We start from the raw sequence: 20,997 nt of genomic DNA on the forward strand, positions 1-20,997 counted from the left end.
ATCTGTTCTCCATGCATATTTCATAAGCAAGAAATGGAGAGCTGGGGAAGGGGTGGGGCTGGGGCGAGAGCCAGGGCAGGATCACAGATGAACCCCCTCGGTCTTCCACACCAGAGGCGGCAGGGACAGAGGCCCCCAGCAAGCCAGGTTTAAGTGCCATGGTCCTATTCTGAGTCCCAGCGTGACTTTGACAGCCCCTTCCCCTGTTTCCTTTCCCCTGGGAAGAAGGCTATCCAAGGTACCAACAGGGAAACCCTAGGTCCTCAAAGAAGACCTGAGAGTCCTGGTCCTCGACAAGCCCTCATCCTTCCTAAAGCTGGTGCCCACAGGACCCCTCGGCAGGCTGCCCGTGGCTCCCGTGTGGCCCTGGGACTTAGTCACCGCACGCCCTCTTACCCAGCCCTCGACCTCCCATCTACCTCGTGGTGGGGAGGAGCGGGGTCAGATTCCTGACACAGAGCCCACAGGGAGTTTTTCCAAGCTGACCCGCTGGGAATTCTGGGCTCGTAAGAGGAAAGGCCGGGTTGAAGGAAGAGGAAGGACGAGGGTTGGAAGGATGTGGGAGAAGTCAGGGCGGCCCGGGCAGGCTTGGAGTGTGCCAGGGCAGCAAATGAGCAGTAAGAAAATCAGATACAGAATTATATGCAAACAGGCATTGATTAAGTTCACCTCAGTAGCTCAGCTGCCTCCGGCCTGTGTGTGCACGTGCACGCGTGTCTGAGTGCGTGTGTGTGTGTGTGTGTGTGCGTGTGCGTGTGTGGTGAAGGGTGGCAGGAGCTGGGACTCCACGCAGCTGTTGGGTGTCGTCACTGAGCCTTCACGAGTATCCAGAATGAACCCGGAGCGCTCCAGAGACAGTGTCTTACGGTGAAAAAAGTCCTGGCGTCTGGTGACCTTGGACAAGTAACCTAACCTTTTGAGCCTCCAGGGTCCTTTTCTGCAAAATGGGGTTCATTAGAGCTGCTTGTTAGGTTGCCATGGAGATTAAGTGAGCTATTGCATGGAAGGGTCTGGACCTTCCTTGGAGCAAGCCCCAGCTGCGGGGGTTGTCGGAGGCATTCGCCGTTTCTCTGTTGCTGATCAAACTTTTCTGGGCTTTTCCTCCCTAAGGGGAGTCCTATGATTCCTCCCCAAGCTCCCCCACCACCCCCCCGCCAGGTCTGGGAGGTGCCAACTCCCACCTGGGCAGGCCCAGACAGGTGCCCAGGCGCCAGCAGATGGGCTGAGCTGGAGGGGAAAGGAGGCTTGAGGAGGGGGGCTGGGGGGCAGGGGACCAGGTGGCATCTCAGTTCTTGCATCATCATTGCCATGGTGCTGATTAAAAACCAATCTCCACCTAATGAGCCCCCAGCAACAGCAATTCTACCGCCCCCACGCTCCTGCCCTCCACCCTGTCCAAGAAATTGGGAGACCGAGAGACCCAGGAGACAGTGCCTTGGGGAGAGGAGAGATGGAGACCAGTGCGGGGTGGAGAGGAGGGGGAGACAGGGGGAGATGTGGGGAGCCAGACAGAGGAAATGGACGAGGGGGGAGAGCGCTGTGGGTGGGTAACAGACAGGGGGGCAGGCACAGTCATGGGGAGACAGAGGGGTGAGAGAGGACGAGAGGAGTTGCCAGGTTGTGGAGGCTCAGAGACGCAACATATGTGGGAGGGGACGTGGGGGAGACTGGGGAAGGGGAGCTGGGGAGGGAGACCAGGCCTGGGAGAAACACGGATCTTGAGAGACACCGGAATTCAGGGGAGGTACCGCATGGTACTGGAGAGGCCTGAGGGAGGCCCCAAGACAGGGCGGAGACACAGACTTGGGGGAGGCAGAGAGCACACAGTGGTGAGGAAGCAAAAAACTGGGGCAGACAGGGAGACAAGGCCGGAGACAGGATAGACACAACTCGAGGGACAAGGGGACGAGGGACGGGCGACTGCAGCCTGGAGGCTGGGATCCCAAAGGGGGAGACATGGGGGGAAACAGAAGGAGAAGGGCCCTGGGGTGGGGGTGGGGAAGGCAGGAAGGAACGGGGTGGGGGGGAGAGGGAACAGGGGGGTCCCTGTCCCCAGCCTCCCTGCTTGTAGGCGTTCGGGCTCTGATAATTCAGTCCTGGGATTCCATCCTTGACATACCCAGCCCGAGCTGTCCCCATGAACTGAACTGGGGTTTGATGGTGAGCAGGGTGAGAGCGTGCCCTGGGACCTCCTACTTCTCCTCTGCCTCTATCACCCTGGGACCGGTGGTCGTGGTTGAGGGAGCAGGGAGCGCTCTGAGGTCAGCGCAGGTTGCCAGCAGCCCCAGCCTGGGGGAAGGAGAACCCCCAGGGAGCTGTGTGTGTGTGTGTGTGTGTGTGTGTGTGTGTCTGCCATAACAAGGGCAGGAAGAGCAGGCCCTGGGGGTGGGGGAGGAGCAGGCTCTATGGTTTGGTTTGTCTTTATTTTGCATTTTATAGGCGTTCACTTTCTCGGGTGGTCGCCCGCCCGCTTTTCAGGTCTACACGGCCTGGCCTTGGAGGTAGATTGGAAGTAGACTGCCGGATGGGAGGTTGGAGTGTAGGGAAGACACGGGGGCCAGGGCCTAGTCCTTGAGGGTGGGGGAGGGCCTGGAGGAGCTGGGAAGCAGTGGGCTTGGCAGGAGAGGGGGTGACATATGCAGGGAGCCCTGGGGACCCGACCAGGCAGGCGGCTGGCAGGGCAAGCAGCCGGCGTTAACCCTCGCGGTGCCGCGCTGCCTGACCCTTTCACTGGAGTGGCCCCCGCCCGGGTGGGGATGTCATCCTCGGTGAGAGACCGGCCCTCGTCCTGGGTCCTGGGTCGCAGGAGCAAGCGGGAGGGGCGGGGGAGCCCGGGCAGGAGCCGTGGCGTGGCCGGGAGGCCGCAGCTCCTCGTGGATTTTCTTCTGTCTCCTTGTCTGCCTCCACACCGTGCGTGTCAGTCCGTCTTTCTGGGTCTCCCTCTCTGTGTCTCTAGAAGGTGACAGCGGGTCTCCACTGTGGCGAGCCACGCAATCTGTCACTCTCTCTGCTGCCAGCCGGGGCTGGAACCCCCGCCCCCCCCCTCCCCCAGCGGGGGGAGCCCTCTCCCGCCCCGGCCCCCAGGCCTTGTCGCCTTTGTCTCCTGAGGCGGCCTGGCCTTTCTTCTTTCCTCTCCACTCACCTCTCCTCAGCCCCGAGCCCAGCTCCAATCTCATTAAGGCCTCCAACCACTGCCCCTCCAGCCTCCCTCCTCCCTCCCCCATCCATCTGTCTCCTCTTTGTGTCCACCCATCTGTCACCAGCAGCCCCGGGCCCGCTCCCTCCCGGCCACGCCCGCCATCGGCCTTTCCCCCCCTCGGCTCCTCTCGGGCTCCTGGGCTCCTGTCTGCCACTTCCTTTCCTCCCTACTTCCTGTTTCTCTATACTAGTTTCTTCTTTTCACGATGCCCCCTTTCATCCCCGTTTCCCCTTCGGTCCCCGCACTTTTGCCAAGGCCTCAGTCGAGGTGTGGGCGGAAGGGGACCCCAGGGTCCCAGCCCCCGCTCCGGAGCCAGAGCCTGGAGAGTTGCTCACAGTTGCGTCATCTCTCAGGCCTCCTGAGATGGCCCCCGCACTCCTCCCCATGTTTTCCCTATTTGGGGACTGGGCTACGGCTGCCCGTCTCCACCGCAGGACTGGGAGGGCCCCTTCTGCATGTGGATTCAGGGAGGAATAAAAATCCGACCTGCGGCCCATCTGGACCCCGATCTTTAAGGGGCTCTGCTCTGCAGGCCCAACTTCCGAGAGGCCTGCCAGGCTCTGTCTTAGGACGGGATGCTGAATTACAGGAATAAGGGCCCCTCCGGCCTCCCTCTCTGGAAGGAAAACTTTCAGACTACCTTAAAAAGTTTAAGAATTGGACTCCTGGGGGGGGCTCAGTTGGTTGGGTTCGGCTTGGGTCATGATTTCGAGGGTCACGAGTTCGAGCCCCACATTGAGCTCTTGCCGACAGCACGGAGCCCGCTTGGGATTCTCTCTCTGCTCCTCCCCCCCCACTCGCGTTCTCTCACTCTTTTTCTCCCTCTCAAAATAAATAAGTAAACAAACAAAAAGTTCAAGAATTGATCCACCTTTTAATCCACCCCCCCGCTGCCTGACCCTGCATCACACAGATGCCACCAGGGCCCAGAGCCGGGATGCCCTTTCCAAAGCCGCACATGCCATTCGTGACACCAGACGATCCCTGATCCTGAGCTCTTTCCGCACTAACCGGCCCCGCCCAGAGCCAACCTTGTGTCCTCTGGGCTCGGGTAGAACCTGTTCCTTGCCCTGACTTTGCGTGGAGCATATACGGCCCCGCCTGCTTACTTATCCTGCTCGCGTCCCATCCTGCCATCTTAACTCCGGATCCCAAGTCTCTAAGGGAAGGCACAGCATCTCATCATAACCTTTTCTGATGCCAGGACAGAGCGCCTTGCCCACAGCCACGCTCAATAAACGTTTATTGCTGCCGTGGCAGCCAGCGTGGATACGAGACATGTTCTGGTCTCAGCTCAGCGCTAATTTGCTGCGACCTTGGGCAAGCCACTCACTCCTCTGGGCTACGGTTTCCCCTAGCGATGAGTTAGACCCTACACATCATTTCTAAGGTCTTATATGGTTCCATGTGGAGACAGAGTCCTGCTGAGTAGGGTGAGGCCTTGGTACAGAACGCCAGACTCCGGATGAAAATGTCTCCTCCCAGGATGTGCCTTTGGGAGCAGCGACCCAGATGTGGGGCCCAGAAGACCCTTCACTCAGAGAGGCTGGAGGAGAAACACCGGCTGACAGGAAAGCCTTCCGTGCTGAGGCGCGAGGTAGGGACAAGGCTGAGGTAGGGACAAGAGGTAGGGACAGGGTGGGTCCCAGGGCCCAGGTAGTAGTGGGGAGGGGGGAGCCTTGTGAGAAGTGACACATCTCAGAGCAAGGCCCACCCAGACCAGGGAGGGGGAGTGGGGAGACAGGCTGAGAAGCTAAAGTCTGTGGCCCAGGGGGTCTCAGCCAGCCAGCCGGCCCCAGTGGGTCTCTGGGGCACAGCAGGTCCCCGAGGACTCGCCACACGGAGGTCTCAGAGAGGAGGCCCCTGAAGGGGTCAGCCGGGGGTCCGTGCCCCTTCTACAGCGCCTGGCCTCCCCACAGGCCCTGGAAAGAGCCCAGTTGGTTGGTTTTGAATTTGGGGGGTGGCGCGAGGAAGGGGGGTCACATGGAAGGCGGAAGACAAGCTGGTGTTGAGGAGACCAGAGTAGGGAAGGCCCCAAGGCTCGCACCGGCGCCCACCCCCCCTTGCCCCCCCCCCCCCCCCCCGCGCCTGGTACCCGGCCACTTCCCCGCTTCCCGAAGCTGCCAGCAGGACGAGGGAGCTCGCTCGCTCTGCCGGGAGGCCCTGTTGGCCGAGGGAGGCGGGGAGTCGGCCCGGCACGGTGGCAGCTGTGCCCGCCTCCCGCCAGCGCCGCGTGCGGGCCGGGAGGGGTGCGGGGGGGGGGGGAGGGGAGTAGGGTTCATTTCCACATCCCGGCCCCCCAGACGTGCCCCCCCCCGAGGGAACGCAGAGAGAAACCTGGAGCAAATCGCCTCCTCGGCGGGATGTGGCGAGACTCGGGAAGGTAAGGGGCCCGGAGCTGGTCCTTCCCGGCTCATCTGTCTCGTGGGCGGCAGGGCCGCGGGGAGGGGAGAGGGCTGGCCTCCAGCGCCACTCCTGAGGGGTCTTCCCTTCCAGTGACTCAGCTGCGGCCTTCGTTTAGCTGTGCGGCTACGACCCGGAACTTTGCTCCATGAAGACCCAGGGCGCTAGGGTGTTCCCAGAGCCAAGGTTCTCTTTCTAGGAGAGTCCAAAGCCACCTTCGCTTCCGTCTGCAAAATGCCCACCAGCAACAGAAGGCCCAAACTGCTCGGCAGGCCGCCACAGGCCCTCCGTGACCCAGCCCCAGCCCCCTCTCCTGCAGCACCCCGCATGACTTACCGTTCCCAAACGTGGCCCGTGCCTTCAAGGCCCCGTGCTTCCACAGCTGAACTGCACAGCCTGCAATCCAGATGCCTCCTCCTCTGAGCAGCCTTCCCGGATGCCACCCCCAGTGCCCGGAGTCCTTCTGTGCGTTACCGGAGCACTCCGGAGATGCCGCGCGTGATCACCCCGGATTGCACCGGTTTCTCCCCTCACCCCAACTGCCAGCCACTCAGGGTTGGGGCTGCGTCCCCTAAATTTCCGCAGCCCGGCCAGTGTCTCAGAGTGAACACAGAAACGTCTGTCGAATGGAAAGTGGGAGGGTCAACGATGCTAACGCGGTTCTTATGAGGGGGAAGCCGGGGTTCCAAGGCTCCATGGGAGCCCCGCTTTGAGGGCTTCCACTGTTTCTGACAGAGCCGCACTCCTTGGGCCTCTGGAGACCCGGAGGGAGCACGTGGTAACAATTTCATGACTTCCAGTCTGAGGTCACCGAGCAGGAGGGCACGCAAGAATGACACATACAGGTGATGAGGGATAGTCTTTTAATGAAACTTGCTATTTATATATTTACACACACACACACACACACACACACGCACACGCACACGCACGGAAAAAGAAAACAACAAAAATAGGTATTACAGCTTAATAAAACCACAGCTAGCACTGAGGGCTGGAGGTGACCCGGCAGCACACCCTCCCCGAGGTGCCGTCTACGGGTCTGGAGACGGGACAGCAGGAGGGAGACAGATCGCCTGGCCTGCACCTCGGGGCTTCCTTGTGGTTTGTTCCTGGCATTCAGCCTTTGTGTCCTTCCTGGTCGGGAAAGCTGGGACTCGGGTGGGGTGGGGAGTAGGGGGCAGTCTAGGGCAGGATGAGAAGGGAAGAGGGACCCCGAAGAAGGGTAAATTAGGGCGGGCAGTTAGGAGTCAAACAGGAGCGAGAAGCTTCTATTTGCCCTCCCGGAATCGGGCAGGGGTGAGGAAGGGGAGACAGGTAGGGGGAGCTGGAGAGGAGAGGGAACTTGTTTCTCTCTCTTTGGGGCAGTTCTACTTGTTCATGTTAATTCCAGTCTAAGCAGGCCCAGAGAGGTTCCAGTGACACGCTAGTGGCCTATGTCCCCGTGGGACAAGTGGCCTAGGATGTGAACGGTAGAGCGGGCAGGAGTTGGGCTCCTCTCAGTAAGACACGGCTCCTGGCTCCCGAGGGGTGATGAAAAGGACGTCGGCCTTGGCGTTGATGCAGTAGGTGACGACGAGAGAGAAGACAAGGATGCCGAAGCCCACCATCAGGGTGATGAACTGCGGGAGGCATGGGCAGGGAGGGAGAGAGACGCTGTCAGAGCCCAGCGTGGTTCTGGATCACCGCTTGGGGCTGGGAGCCAGGACCTCGGGATCCCAGAGCTGGCTCCAGGCACCGAGTGCTGAGCAATCACAGACAAGGTCTTCCCGACTGGAAGACGGAGTGGCTCCGTTCGAAAAGAGGAGTATCCCTGTTCTTCCTCCACTTTGTATTACTAAGATTTTAAGTATCTTTTTTTAAAATTTACTTGAGAGAGAGAGAGAGGGAGAGAGAGAGAGAGAGAGAGGGAGAGAGAGAGAGAGAGAGGGAAGGAGAGAGAGAGAGAATCCCAAGCAGGCTCCATGCTATCAGCACAGAGCCCAACACGGGGCTCGAACTCACAGGATTGTGGGATCATGACCTGAGCTGAGACCAAGAGTCAGACGTTTAACCTACTGAGCCACCCCGGAGCCCCTAGATTTTCAGCGTCTTGAAGTTAAGATCCATGACTTTGGTGGCAACTCTCCGGTGGCAACTCTGACATGCTGGTGATGGGGACTCAATAAACCGTGGCGCCCGTGCACACCCTAGTGCCAGCAGCTGGAAATCCCAGCTGGGAGGGGAGCTGTGGGGACGCTGCAGGGTGAGGAGCTCCTCCGGGGGGCCCTCCTCCTGGCGGGAGCCCACCTCTGGCGTGAACACACACTCACTCTGTCGGTGAAGACAGACTTCGCGATGGGGCGTGCCGGCGGACAGGGGACAGAGCGGCAGTAGGTTTTTGTGGCAAATGGGAGATGGCAGCAGTTAAGAGGTAAGAGGCAACAGAAAGAGGGCAGGGCGGTCTCTGGCATGCCCCTCCCGGCTCACCTCCAGCTCTCTGCTGGCTACCAGAAATATGCGGGCCCGGATGTCTTTCCAGCGGCTCTCAGTCCATGTGGAGTATTCAGTAGAGCCCCACTGCCTCAGTTCAAAGGCAGGGGACAGGGCCCTGGCCAGTCGCGCCGTGGAACGCACACAGCGGGGCAGCCGGTCTGTCTCGTTGGAGTTCAGAGGGCCCTGAACCCACGCGTACTCATACAGCTGCAACGGAAGACCGGCCACAGGGCGGGGCTGAGGCGATCCTCTCTCACCCCGGCCACGCCGTGCTTCTGCCCAGGCTCCTGCCCTCCAACACTCAAGTTCAAGGGGCCGCGTCCCTCCGCCTTTGCATCCCAACTCCTTGGGTCCAACTGGGCCTAGGACGCTGTCCAACTTCCCCTGGGGGTACGGGGCCCTCGGGGCACCTTCGACACCCACTCCCACTCCCACTCACATCCTTGTTTTCACTGGGGACTTTACTTGGATCCTGGCACTGCTCTCGGGGGAGGTCGACCACCTGGCCAGTCAGATTCGCCAAGGCATACTGTACCACGTAGGTGGTGTTGGTGGGGCTGGAGACGGCGATGTAATGCTGAAGAGGCCCATCACCTGAGTGGAGAGCACAGGGAAGGGAGGGTTTGGAGGGTGGAAGGTGGGTGCGGGTGGGAGGGGAAGGAAGAGCCCGAGGTTGACGGGAGCCAGAGAAGAGAAGGGAACGGATCCCACATGTATCAGGGGAAAGAAAGGAAAACAGGGGAGAAGGAAAGGAAAGGAGAAGGAAAAAAAAACAGCAGAGATTAAACCAAGCTGATGACTTTTTCCATCTCTTGCCTCGGCTAAGGGTGCCATTCCCCCAGCACGTGCTTACCCAAGTAGGACCTCAGGTCCTGCCGGAGGATGGACTGAAACCAGGAGTTGTTGGCCCTGACCAGGAACCCATAGAGCAGGCGAGTGACCTAGGATTGGGACAGTGAGAGTCAACAAGCCCGTGACCCGGAGCCAAGCAGAGGTCTCAGTGGAGACCCTGTCGCAGGGCGGGAGCCGGGTCGGCCAGGGACTCTGGGGCTGGGGACGCAGAGGCTGGCTCACAAGGATGCCGGAGGCCCACCGGGAGCGCCCTGGCGCAGCGGGAAGCCTCGCTGGCACGCGCTGGCATGCTGGACTCCCAGGTTTGGGAGAAGGGGTTAAGTGCAGTGCAGACGGGATGGCCTGCCGCGTGCGCAGAGCCGGAGAGGAGGCGGGCCCCGCTTGCCCTTACCGTTTGGGGATCGGCCTGAATGGTGTCACTGAAGTTGGTTCCTCCTGCCAGCTGGTACAGGGCACGTCCCAGCACCGTGGCCACATCCGCCAGGGCCTGTGGCAGGCGGGAAGGGGGGGCTGAACGGCCCACCTCTTCTACCCTCTACAAGATGGTCTAACCACCTAGAAGACGTTCTAACCATCTTCGCTGTGTTCCCCACGCTCCCGGCCAACCCGGGCGAGTGCTACCTTGGCAGTGTCCGTCACAAAGTTGAGGTCCTCTTCGGGGCTCTGCCACTCGGGGTAGCTCACGTTAATGTTCTCCGCTGTGTCGTAAATGCTCTGGTAATAGCTGCCGGGAGAGCGGGCATGAGCCTCGGCCACACTCAGCCAGGGCCCTGCCCCGGTCCTCCCTCACAGGCCCTTCATGTAGGAGCCTGGCGTGTCTTTTCATCATCCGGGGGGAAGGAACAGAAAATGAGGGTCCCATACTGAAGAGGGTGTGGAGAGGCAGAGCAGTGAAATACAAGGACCTTCCGGAGAGACAAGGTAGAAGAGGCAGATGAGATCAGAAGGCAGGAGACTCCCTTCCTGGGAGGTCTTCAAACAGAAGAGATACTTCCCCAGAGTTTGGGCTGGAGACGGCTGAGAGGACTTTTGGGGAGCACGCCCCACATCACCAGAGGTTGGATGACGGTTCCAATGAACGTGAACATTGAGGGTGCCTGGGGGCCGAGGGGGATGAACGGGTCTTTCCCAGACACACGACACTGCCCTGGGTCCAAGCACCGTATGCTCCCTGGGGAGCCCCGTGAAGGCAGAGCTTAGAAGAGAAGCTTAGAGGAGAGCTCCCAGCCTTCAGCACCAACAGATGACGGCCCCACATAGAATCAAGGCCAAATGTGTGCAGATGAGGACTATCCCTTCACCCCGAAGCGATGCCGGGGTCGGCTGACCTCAAGTGCTGGAAGTGTCCCAGCCCTAAATAAGCAAGAAGGTGCTCCTTGGCTGGGGTCGGAGAGCCAGAGCATCAGCAGTGTTACTCAGAAACCCATTTGGCCTCATGGAAGAGGGGAGGGAAGCTGGGAACCTAGCAATCTGGCCCGAGTAAGAAGTCCCATGAGCCCAGGGCTTACGTTAGGGGCTCTTTGGGGTGCCCAGGACCAGGAGAGAGGTGACTAACAGAGCCTCACCCCGTATCTCTGGAGTCCCCTCAGCACAGGGGACGCTTTTACCCCAAAGGCAAGAACACGTTACATTTCAGAGTGTGAGTGTTGCCTGCGTCCCCGCTCGGCACCCTTGGGCAGGCCCCAGACCCGGCCAGCTCGCTGTCCTCAGGGCGCTCCTGTTGGGGATGCTGCCCTCTGCTGGCAGCCCCAAGGACCCAGGCCTCGGGAGAGCTGGGGGAGGCGGACCAAGCACGGAAAGGCTGAGGGGGCCCGTGTTCTAAGATGACATCAAGTCACACGAGGCGACCGGCTTAGGTGCGAACAGGTCACTGAGCAAAGAACACAAATTGACCTGAGATTTGGAGGGGTGCTGTGGGGAGAGGGGAGACGGGAGAGTGGTGATCTTTCCTGGCACAGGAGACACTCCCCCCTCTGGACCCCAGACCACAGGACAGATTCTCTGGGAGAAGAGGGTGTGGGCTCGGTGGCTCTTACTGGTTATGGAAGACAGCAGAGTGGTCGGCAAGGACGACACCAGAGATATTCCGAGCCCGAAGAAACCTCTGCAGGGAAGACGGCGGGAGGGGCTGGGACTGGTTCGGCCTCCGGAGGACCACAGCAGGCACGCCGGCCCCGCTCTTCTCCAGGGTGCTCAGGAGGGCCTCCACCTGGCGGGGAGGGGTAGCTCAGGGGAGGCTGCGGACAGGGAAGCCGGACGCATCTCCTAGGCCCACGACGCTCCCGCCACGTCCCCAGCTCATGGTGCTGCCCCCGGCCCTCCTGCACCCCAACTCCTCAAGCCTTTCAGGATCCAGGCTCTGAATGTCCTGCAACTCCAGCTGTGTCGTCCTCACCAGACGCCTAATTTCCTACTCTGGCCGAACTGGAGGAACAAGTAACAACGCCAAACGACGCCAAGGGCCACCCAGGAGCCCAGGGCGGGGAGGGCGCGGACACTGGAGTGGCAGGAACCCCATGAGAGAAACAGGCCCAAAGCTGGACGCTGAGAGGAGGGAGGGTCTTGAACAAGTAGTGAGGAGCCTGGAGGACGGTTTGGGTAGAGGGTCCGACACAGCCAGGAAGCGAGCAGGGCAGGCCGGACAGCTGGGCAGCAGAGAGGGAGGGGCCGGTCACTCCCGGGCCCTCTGCGGGGCACGGAGGCGGGGAACGGCCCACCCCAGGGAACCGGGGCCACGAGCTGCGCTCACGGCGCTTCCTGCGGAGCTGGAACAGCCACGCTGTTCATCCTTGAGCTGGTACCCCGCCTGAGGTCCTGTCTCACAGGCCCTGGGGGGGTGGCGGGGGTCAGGCCCGGGTGAGGGGTGCCCACATTCTGAGCCGTTGAAACAGAGTGAGGCGGAAAGATGCTCAGATTACCTGATTGTGTACAGACTCATTTTTCTGGGACATGGGGTCTGTGTGCATCCAGAGCTCTAGAGAATTCCTTAAGGCCACCTGGGGGAGGATGAAGAAACAACACTTGGCTGCCCGCGGGGGCCCGTGCCCCGAGACCAGAGGAAGGAGGAAGGTCAGAGAAAAGTCAGGGAAGAGGCAGTGGCAAGGAGGACAACGAACAGCGGAGGGGGAGGCGGGAGGGGGAGGGGGAGGAGGGCACACGCAGCACACCTGTCCCAGCTCCACGAACGAGTCAATGTTCTCTAACTGCACAGGAAACTTGCCCTTCTCCATGTCGTACACCATCCTGGAGCTGCCGATGTAGTCAAAGGTCTCCTGACGGCGAAGACAAGGAACAGAGATTCTCAAGGGTCGGGGCAGGCTCAGTCTCTGGAGGCCAGATCACCAGGGCTCAAGGCACGAAGGCTACGGTCTCGTGTCACCGCAAGTGCTGGCCGGCTTACGCAGTCACGTGACCTCACCCGCCTCCCTGCCCGGCCTCCCAGCTGTGACTTTTCCTCACGTGTGTGCATCACAGGACTTCTCGAGCCCAGAAACGGGGAGAGCAGCCTCGGTAAAGGCCCGAGGCGAACATCAGCTGTTATGTGCCTGCTTCCTGCCTCTCCCTCCCCTCCAACGACGCAGCCGCGGCTGCCCTCCCCTTATTCCAAGGCCAGGCTGCGGGGGCAGTGGGGGGAGGGGGCAGGAGCCTCAGGGCTCTTGGGTGGAAGTGGCAGTGAAAGAGTCCAGAGAATAAAAGCAAAAGGCTGCCTCCCAGAGATCGCATCAACGGGGCGCGAGGGGGCGGGCAGCACACCGATTCCGATCCCAGGCCAGGGTGTGAAAGCTTCCTAAGATGTGTGACTCTGGGGGGAGACACGTCGAGACATCTCCAGAAGCTCTTTGCTGAATGACGACTCAGGTCAAGCGCCCGGATCGTCCCCAAACGACAGCCACTCTCACATTTACCCTCCCTGCTGTCCTGCCCCTCCCCGCCTACCCCAGCAGAAGAGCCCCTACCCCTTGGAAGAAGACAAACATGACATTGCGGGGAAGGGTCAGCACATCAGGTGCCTTCTGCAAAGCTTCAGCGGCAGCCAGCTGGGTGACGAAGGAGGCGACGGCACTTTCAGCCCCTGGGGCCACGTTCCAGAAAAAGGAACGACTGTCCAGCTGGGTACAGTGGAAAAGGCAGGGGAGGTAGGCTTTGAAAATGGCAATTAGGACCGGGCCCCAGGCTCCCTCTCCTATTCCAGCCAAGGGAATGTGTGTGTCCTGGGACAATGGCCATACGAGGGGGCCCCACGGCCCAGACCCCTCTTCCCTGGAGGCTCCCCAGCACAGCGACTCTGAAACGTGATACGCCCGCAAGAGGCCCCCCAGCCCTTTTGGCGCCAGCCCTGTCCACCCTGACCAGGGATCCGCACTCACCCGGGTGGCAGCGACCACAACCCTGTCATCAGGCTCTAATGCCCCGGATATATTTATAGGCTTAAGCATGCTCCACACGTTGTAGTCGGACAGGGGGTCACAGACGATTTCTGAGCAGGACAGAGCGAGAGAGCGACAGAAGTTAGGGAGAAGCCACAGAGAAGGCCTGGAGACGCCTCTGACTGCTGCCCCGTGGACCCTGTCAATCATTTCCTGCCTCCACTGCTTTAGGTTGGTTTCTCTGCCCTGTCCGCTGCAGGGACAAGTGGCCTCAACTGTTGGGAATTGTTCCCGCCTCTCTCGCCCCGTGCTCCCTGCCTGAGCTCCCCCCTTCCCAGGTCCCCAGCACACCCGCCAGGCCTCGGGTCTGTCCTACCTGGGTTGATGCTGAAGGTGCTCTGGATGGAGCTGCGCCGCATACAGGTGACAGTGCTGATGACAGCATGCATGTGGGAGAAGAGCTGCATGGCGCACAGCGGGAAGGTGGGCGCTGAGCCGTTGGGGCTCAGGTTGTGATCGCGATAGCACTAGGAGGGGAGACGGGCCCCGCTGAGGCAGCTCGCGTAGAATCCCTCCCCTGCTTCCCAGGAGGGCCCGGCCCTACCCCGACGCTCGCTCGTCAGTCCCTGAGCTATAGTACAAAGCCAGGATGTGTAAGGTTCGAGAGAAAACCTCACCAAGAGATGCGAAGGGGCACAGACTCAATGACTGAGTTGGGGCGGACGGAGTGTCCCCATCCCAAACAGCCTGGCCCAAGTTCCCAACGTGATTAGCTGCCAACTGTGCTGAACCAAATATCAAAAACCAAATTCAAGACAGCTTGGACATCAACTCACCATGTAACTTTGGAACAAATCTAACCGCTCTACAGGTCAAAACAAAGAAGCGAGGCCAGAATTAAAGATTATTGTAATTCAGAACATTCAGAAGCCTCTGAGCTGAATCTCTCGCAGCTCCCAGTCTGATGACCTTTTTCCCACACTCGGGGTTCCTAACCAGGCACAGCGTATTTCAGGTCAAGTAGAGTTTATGTTCTCTTCCAGCCTAATAGCCATCAAAATGCTGGAAGAAGAGGCAGGAGAGAAATGGGAAGGGACAGGCGAGAAAAATAAACGTATTGGCTTTTCTTGGAGCATCTACCATGCAGAGGTGCCCTGGTGGACGAGCCCTCCAGGCGGGCGGAGCGCCTACGAGATTTCTCTTTGCTAGGAGCTGGCAGCCGTTACCTGCTTGATGACCTTGGTTTCATTTTCATCTTCAAGAAGGAAGATGGGGAAGCTAAAGTCTTCATAAGCCAAGCCGTCGCCTAGGGGGTTCCACGGGATTTCTCTGCAGTGAGCAAATTCTGGCCCATACGAGTTGGAGTAAATGCCTGAAGGGGAGGACGGGGGACCGGCTGTTGGGACACTAAGCATTCGGGGCCTGAGTGAGGGAGGAAGGCTAGGATATCGTAGGGCTGGGACCAAGAGCTCCAAAGGAAAGGGGGACTCAAGGAAGCAAGCATCGACCTGTCACCACCTACAGGGAAACAGACACTGGTATCAGGGCGCCCTGGGCTGGCTGGTTAGGGATCGGGGCCTATGACAGAAAAGGAGGATGGAGGGAAGTGGACGAAGGGGAAGCAGCAGAGGAAGCGATGAATGGCAAAGACAAAGAAACACTGTCTTCTGTTTGGGAGTCAGCTGTTCACGCTACACACAGACGGACGCATCCCTCCGACCCTCCAAAGACACGAGACTGAAGCACCAGTGAGCTCTGCGTGACGGGAGGTCCCCTGATCCTCCGGGGCTCTTACCAAACCCATCATTGGGACACTGCACACTAGGAGAGGAGCCCGACGCAGGCCTGGGTTTGGCCAAGGACACCGCAAGGCCAGCAATCCGGCTGGTTGTCCCCTTCAGCTTCTCCATCAGATTCCTGGGACAGGGAGGGAGTGCCATGGAGGAAGACTGGGAAGGTTACCCCTGGCCCAGTATCTTGCCCCCAGGGATGGAAACAAATGGGAAACTAACGGAATCCAAACCTCTGACTCCTTGTTGAACACACGCGGTGTGTTGACTCTACTCCTAAAGAAGTGAAAACCCCCCCACCCCAACTGTTAACTCGTTTCTTGCCTCTTTTCTGTCTCTAACTCCTAAGTGAGGACTATGACCCGACCTGAGCTTCGGCTTCATCTCATCTACCCTGTCCCTGAGTGCCCCTATGGGCCCTTCTTCCTCCTGCCTGGGGTCTTTACTCACTGGACCCTATTTGTAAGGTCACCCAGACGACTCCTCTGATGGGGCAGGTTTTCTTCCGAGACTCACTCTCGCCCCCTGCCCTGATCGGACCAGGGCAGCCAAGCGAACCCTTATACACAAGTGTGGGGATGGCCTCCCAGATCTTGCCGGCTGTGGCTTCCCTGAAGGCACACGCAGTTCTTACCTGGTGAAGAGCTCGCCCTCCAGCAGAACCACATACGGGGGGTTGGGGCCGTCAGTCAGCACCCACTGCAGGTCCCTTTCTTTCTCCACCACGTGGAGGATCCCTGTGTCCCCGCTAACAGAAGCTGCCAGGACAGAATGGGCTCAAATTAAAGCTCCCGCAGTTGACGACTCTGCCTCTGCCTCACTGATTCTGCAGATCACTTATCTCCCAAACATGGCACCGGACACTGGGTTAACGCAGCCACCTCCAGACTTGGGCTTGAGCTGAAGAGCTGACTGCCCCAGCTCCACCTGAAGGCGACCAGCAGTGACTGGAGGACGAGACAGCCCGAGAAGTCTACTCATTCGCTAAATCTCAGAAAGGTCGTACGATCATTCTCTCACTCTCTTCCCTCAACCTCATTTAGCCACATGTACACATTTCCAGAAGAGGAGACAGCATGGTTTTCAAACCTGTATTTTCGCCAGGAAATGGCAGGCTTTAGATCTCTGGCTCAGAGTTCTAGCACTGAATCTTCCTGTGTGAAGACATATGTGCAGACTCCCTTGACCTGAGGACAATTCCTGGGTCTCCGTTCCTTTGCCCTATTTGGGAATGACTTTACTTGCTTTTAGCCTGTTTTAGGCAGGGTTACTCAAGAACTTTGAGATCTCTAGAAGAGAGCTTCCCAACTGATGGGTCTTGATGGGTTAGGGACGAGCTGATATTGACCCCCCTCATTTCTGGGGACCGAGGGTCTCCAGAGACCCTAGGCTGGCCACTCCCAGCCAGGAGCAGGCTGACCCGGTACCCGAAGATGCCCTACAAATACCATACGTCTCCATATATGCCAGGATGCCATACAAATACTATTTTCTGTATCTCACGAATGACAAAGATCGGGCAGCGCTGCGGTGAAGGATGGGTAAGCCATCGTCGAGAATGCCTTGAATTCTATGCAGCAGTGCCTGTCGCGTCCCTAGTGATCCACGTGGAGACATCCTACCATCTCCCCACGAGCCTTCTCGCCAGTGAAAATTCCTATCACGTATGAAAAGTCACATATTGTTTTAGAGCAATAGTTCTCGACCCTAGTTGAATCACTGTGGAGTTTTAAAAAATACAGACGCTTGGGCCTTATCTCAGACCTACTAAATTAAAGTCTCTGAAGGTGAGGCCCAGGTACGTGTACTTTCAAAACTTGCCACATGATTCTTTATTATACCTAGCCAGTCGTGAAAACTACAGCTCTAGATCAAGGCACTGAAATATTTATAATTTGCACAAGACAAAGACCTTAAGCACTTCCAGACTGCCGGCCAGGTAGAAGTTTTCTTCCGTGGGATTTGGCAAAATCGAGACATGGACCCAAGTCCCCAACATTCAACTATGTCTTCCACGTGGTAAGTACCCAATAAGTTCACGTGGATGATGATAACAAACTTTAGAGGAATATCAGGACCTGGAATAACCGTAATAAAGACTTAGCTACCACCGGCAGTTCTAAGTCTGACAAAAGGCAACAGTCCTTGACATGTAAAACCCGGAAAAAGGAAAAGCTGTTCTGACAAACAAAATATATATAACTTCAGCTCCAAGGAGGACAGGGAAAAGATAAGCCAGGACGCTGGAATAAAACACCTGGATTCTAATCTGGAGTCCAACTGGTGACTGTATAGTCCAGAGTAACTTGCTTACTTTTTCTGGGCCTTCCATGAAGAGAAACTTTTTCACCCTTGTTCATCTCATACCATGGAGAGAGGTTTAAAAAGGAAGGAAAGGAAAGGAACCAACAGATAACCCTCTTTGAACACTTTAAAAGGGGCCAACAGGGGTGCCTGGGTGGCTCAGCCGGTAGAGCACGTGACTCTTAATCTCTGTGTTGTAGGTCTGAGCCCCACATTGGGTGTGGAGATTGCTTAAAAATAAGATCTTTAAAATAAAATAAAGTAAAATCAAATGAGCCCATAGAAACAGAGCAGTATAATCAGAAAACCAAACCAAATCTTTCTCTCCTTACGTTTACCATGCTAGCAAGCCTAATTAAAGAGGGTGTAGCTTGCTCAGGACGGACAAATACGAAGCAAGACTTAGAAATAAGCCGAAAAGGAGACGAGCTCTTAATGAGGAAGTGGCCAGAGTCCAGCCCCTCCCCTCTCCTTTCTGTGCTGGCACTTGGCTCACTCCTAGAGGCTACTGCTTTGCTTCCCACAGGGCTGCTCTCAGAACACGAAGCCGACTGACTCAGTCCCACAGAGGGCATCTTAAGAGCACACCTCCAGGAAGACAGGGTCCTAGCCTTTTGGCACGAAGAGTGGAGCTCCAGCAAGACCAGCAGTCTGATCTCAGCCCACACTTGGACCTGGCTCCCTTCCACGCACAGACCCAGTTGAAGAACGGAGTCCGAAAATTTTACTTGGAACTGTTCGGAACCAGTTAACCTACCTCCAGCAGGGACACGGCACGGTGAACACAGAGTGCGGCTCATGGAAGGCCGGGCAGGAAACGAGTTAACTGCCACATTAATCACGTCCTTCACTTCGCAGCGTCTGTGTCCGCCTACCAAACTAGAAGGTTTCAGGCAATCACGCAGGACTCCTGAGACCGTAGTACTGACTCAGCATCATCAATAAATGTAGGAGATAGTCTGACTTTCAGCTTTGTGCAGGTATGTTCTAACCATTTTTATAGGCGTTTACTGAAATTCAGAGGTGACCGATATGGTGACGAAGAAGCCATGATCTGACTCTAAGTTTCCTGCTTACCGCAGAACTACATTCCGACAGAGCAATTATTCACAGAACAAAATATGAAGAAGGGAGGCTATGTAGCAGAGGAACTGGGGTTCGGCCTTCACATCTCTGCTCTTTCTACTTCCACAGTTTTATAACCATACTGTCATGGTACCCTGTTTTGGGACACATTTACAAAGCACAGAGACGAATCCAAATGCTTCACTAATTCCTCCTGCAACTACCTGGCTTTCTCAATGCCTTCCCTTCAAATAGACTACTGCCTTAAAGAAGTCCACTTTGGTTCCAAAAAGATGGTTCAGGTGACGACAGACTCATAGACTACGAGACTCCTTTCTCCTTAGAAAACAGTACAGTTTTCTACTTTAACTAGTGGATGCTAAGTGTCCTGACTTAGAACCTGAACCATGGGGCTCAATTCCTAGCCTCACCACTTAATAGCCTGATGATCTTGGGAAAGTTACTCAACTTCTCGCAGTCTCCATTTTGTCATTTGTAAAATGGGGACAATAAGAGAATCTACTTCATGGGGCTGTTGTGATGGCTCAATGAGATGCACACGCACGAGGCTCAAGTAAGCAGCACTTACTAAGCATTAGCTCCTATTAATTATCTTGCCTGGTTTCACAAATGGCTCTCTGTCACCTCCTACCCACACAGCCTAATTTGTGTGCTGAGACTCCCAAGCAGGACTTGGATCTTGAGATCTAAGGCACAGATTGAAACATCATTGGCCACAGGGGTGCCTAGGTGTCTCAGTCAGTTAAGTATCCGACTTCGGCTCAGGTCATCATCTCACGGCTCGTAAGTTCGAGCCCTGCATCGGGCTCTGTGCTGATGGCTCAGAGCCTGGAGCCTGCTTCAGATTCTATGTCTCCCTCTCTGTCTGCCCCTCCCATGCTCATGCTCTGTCTCTCTCTGTCTCTCAAAAATAAATAAACGTTAAAAAAAAAAAAAGAAAAAAAAAAGAAATATCACTGGCCACAACACAAATCCCAGCCTCAACTCACATTGGCAGCCAATCTGATGAGTGGCGTTGAGCAGACGGACACAAGGAGCTGTTTTATTTAAGGAGATGTAGATCTTCCTCTCCACTGAGTTTCCCCTGCACAAACCTGCTCAGAAGACAAAAAGTGTTAGAAGAAGAGAGGCATTGGCACTATCAAGTCCTTAGCTCACCGTATGGCTTGGGTATATCATACTTTCTAAAAATTTTTTTTAATCTTTATTTATTTTTGAGAGAGAGATTGAGAGAGAGAGAGAGACAGACAGAACGTGAGCAGGGGAGGAACAGAGAGAGAAGGAGACACAGAATCTGAAGCAGGTTCCAGGCTCTGAGCTGTCAGCATAGAGCTCGACACGGGGCTCGAACCCACAAACTGCGAGATCATGACCTGAGCTGAAGTTGGACCCTTAACCGACAGAGCCACCCAGGCGCCCCTGAGTACATCATACTTTCTAAAGTGGGATTAATGTCCATCCTTCTCACTTTCTGGACACATTACTGGATCAGATGAATGCGCCCAGCTATGTGCCCCAGAAAGTTATTACAAATTCCAATCAGAACAGCTGATATTAAAGCTAAAAGAAAGAAAACTTCATTTCCTAAGGGAAAAGGCACGTAACCTCAGATGTCCCGGTTTCCGGTTGCATGGGTGAGCATAATTCTGCTTTCTACCTTGCATGTACCTTGCACCCTCGTTAATGAAAGAGTGCCAGTCTAAGAATATAGATTACGATAACACATCTTTGAGACATTTTTCCAGGAATCTGAACAGAATTGGGAGAAACCTTATGCCACAGATCTGTCAATTAATCTAACATCCACAGGTCGCTTGTGTGTGGCTACAGTGTGGAGCGACTATAATTTCTCCTCTGGGGAATCTTTAAAGATAATATGAACTTGAGGGGAGGTATGGTTATAGTTACATACAGGCACGTTCGCATTTTAGGGCTTGACCACCGCCCTGCACCCACAGAACGAGGCCGCTCTTGTCTCCGACTAAACGCACTGGGAAGAGGCTGAACTGACACCTGTCCTTTCCGACAGGGGGTGGGGTGGCTCCGGCCGTGGGGAAAACGAGGCAGGCGGACAGTCAGGCTGGAAGTCCGGGAAGAGGCCCGGAGGAGGAAATGGGGCGACACGACGTGCCGCGGGGTAGAAGGGGCCCTCAAATCAAATCCAGGCAAAGAAATGGGGGGGGGGGGGCTTTTGCGGGGGGAAGGAAAGAGAAGGGGTTACGGGGGGGGGGGCACAGGGGGGCAGGGGGGCCAGAAGGGGGGACGGCGGCGCTGGCGACCCGGCCGGTCCCGACGGCTCTCCTAACACACCGAAGCTCACGCGCGGAGGGAGGCCTCACCTGCCAGCAGGACGCAGAAAGACAGAAGGCGAAGAAGACTCCGACTGCCCGGGTCGGCCACAGAGCCGCCCCCGGCCGTGGCCATCTTGCCTCTCGGCTGAGCGGAAGCCTCCCCTCCCCTCCAGCCCGGCAGTGGCCTCTCTAGGCCAACGCTGGTGCCGTCTCTGTGGTCCGGAGCTCCC

The 20,997-nt window shown here is 57.2% G+C and overlaps 1 protein-coding gene across 1 annotated transcript; it reads right to left on the minus strand.

Moving 5' to 3' along the window:
* Window positions 1–6,450: 6,450 nt before the first annotated feature.
* Window positions 6,451–20,944, minus strand: NCSTN (nicastrin). The gene is made up of 17 exons (XM_049634690.1): window positions 20,816–20,944; window positions 19,466–19,570; window positions 15,721–15,844; window positions 15,092–15,213; window positions 14,523–14,668; window positions 13,673–13,823; window positions 13,297–13,406; window positions 12,886–13,038; window positions 12,097–12,201; window positions 11,848–11,925; window positions 10,966–11,138; window positions 9,551–9,653; window positions 9,321–9,416; window positions 8,931–9,018; window positions 8,517–8,671; window positions 8,072–8,284; window positions 6,451–7,224 (listed from the first exon to the last, which is right to left on the minus strand). Exons 1-17 carry the CDS (start codon window positions 20,898–20,900, stop codon window positions 7,102–7,104), a joined length of 2,130 nt encoding a protein of 709 aa, XP_049490647.1. The 5' UTR covers window positions 20,901–20,944; the 3' UTR covers window positions 6,451–7,101.
* Between the last annotated feature and the right edge of the window lie 53 nt (window positions 20,945–20,997).

This window comes from Panthera uncia, chromosome F1 (assembly GCF_023721935.1).
Source record: "Panthera uncia isolate 11264 chromosome F1, Puncia_PCG_1.0, whole genome shotgun sequence".
In the NCBI taxonomy this organism is placed as follows: Eukaryota; Metazoa; Chordata; class Mammalia; order Carnivora; family Felidae; genus Panthera; species Panthera uncia.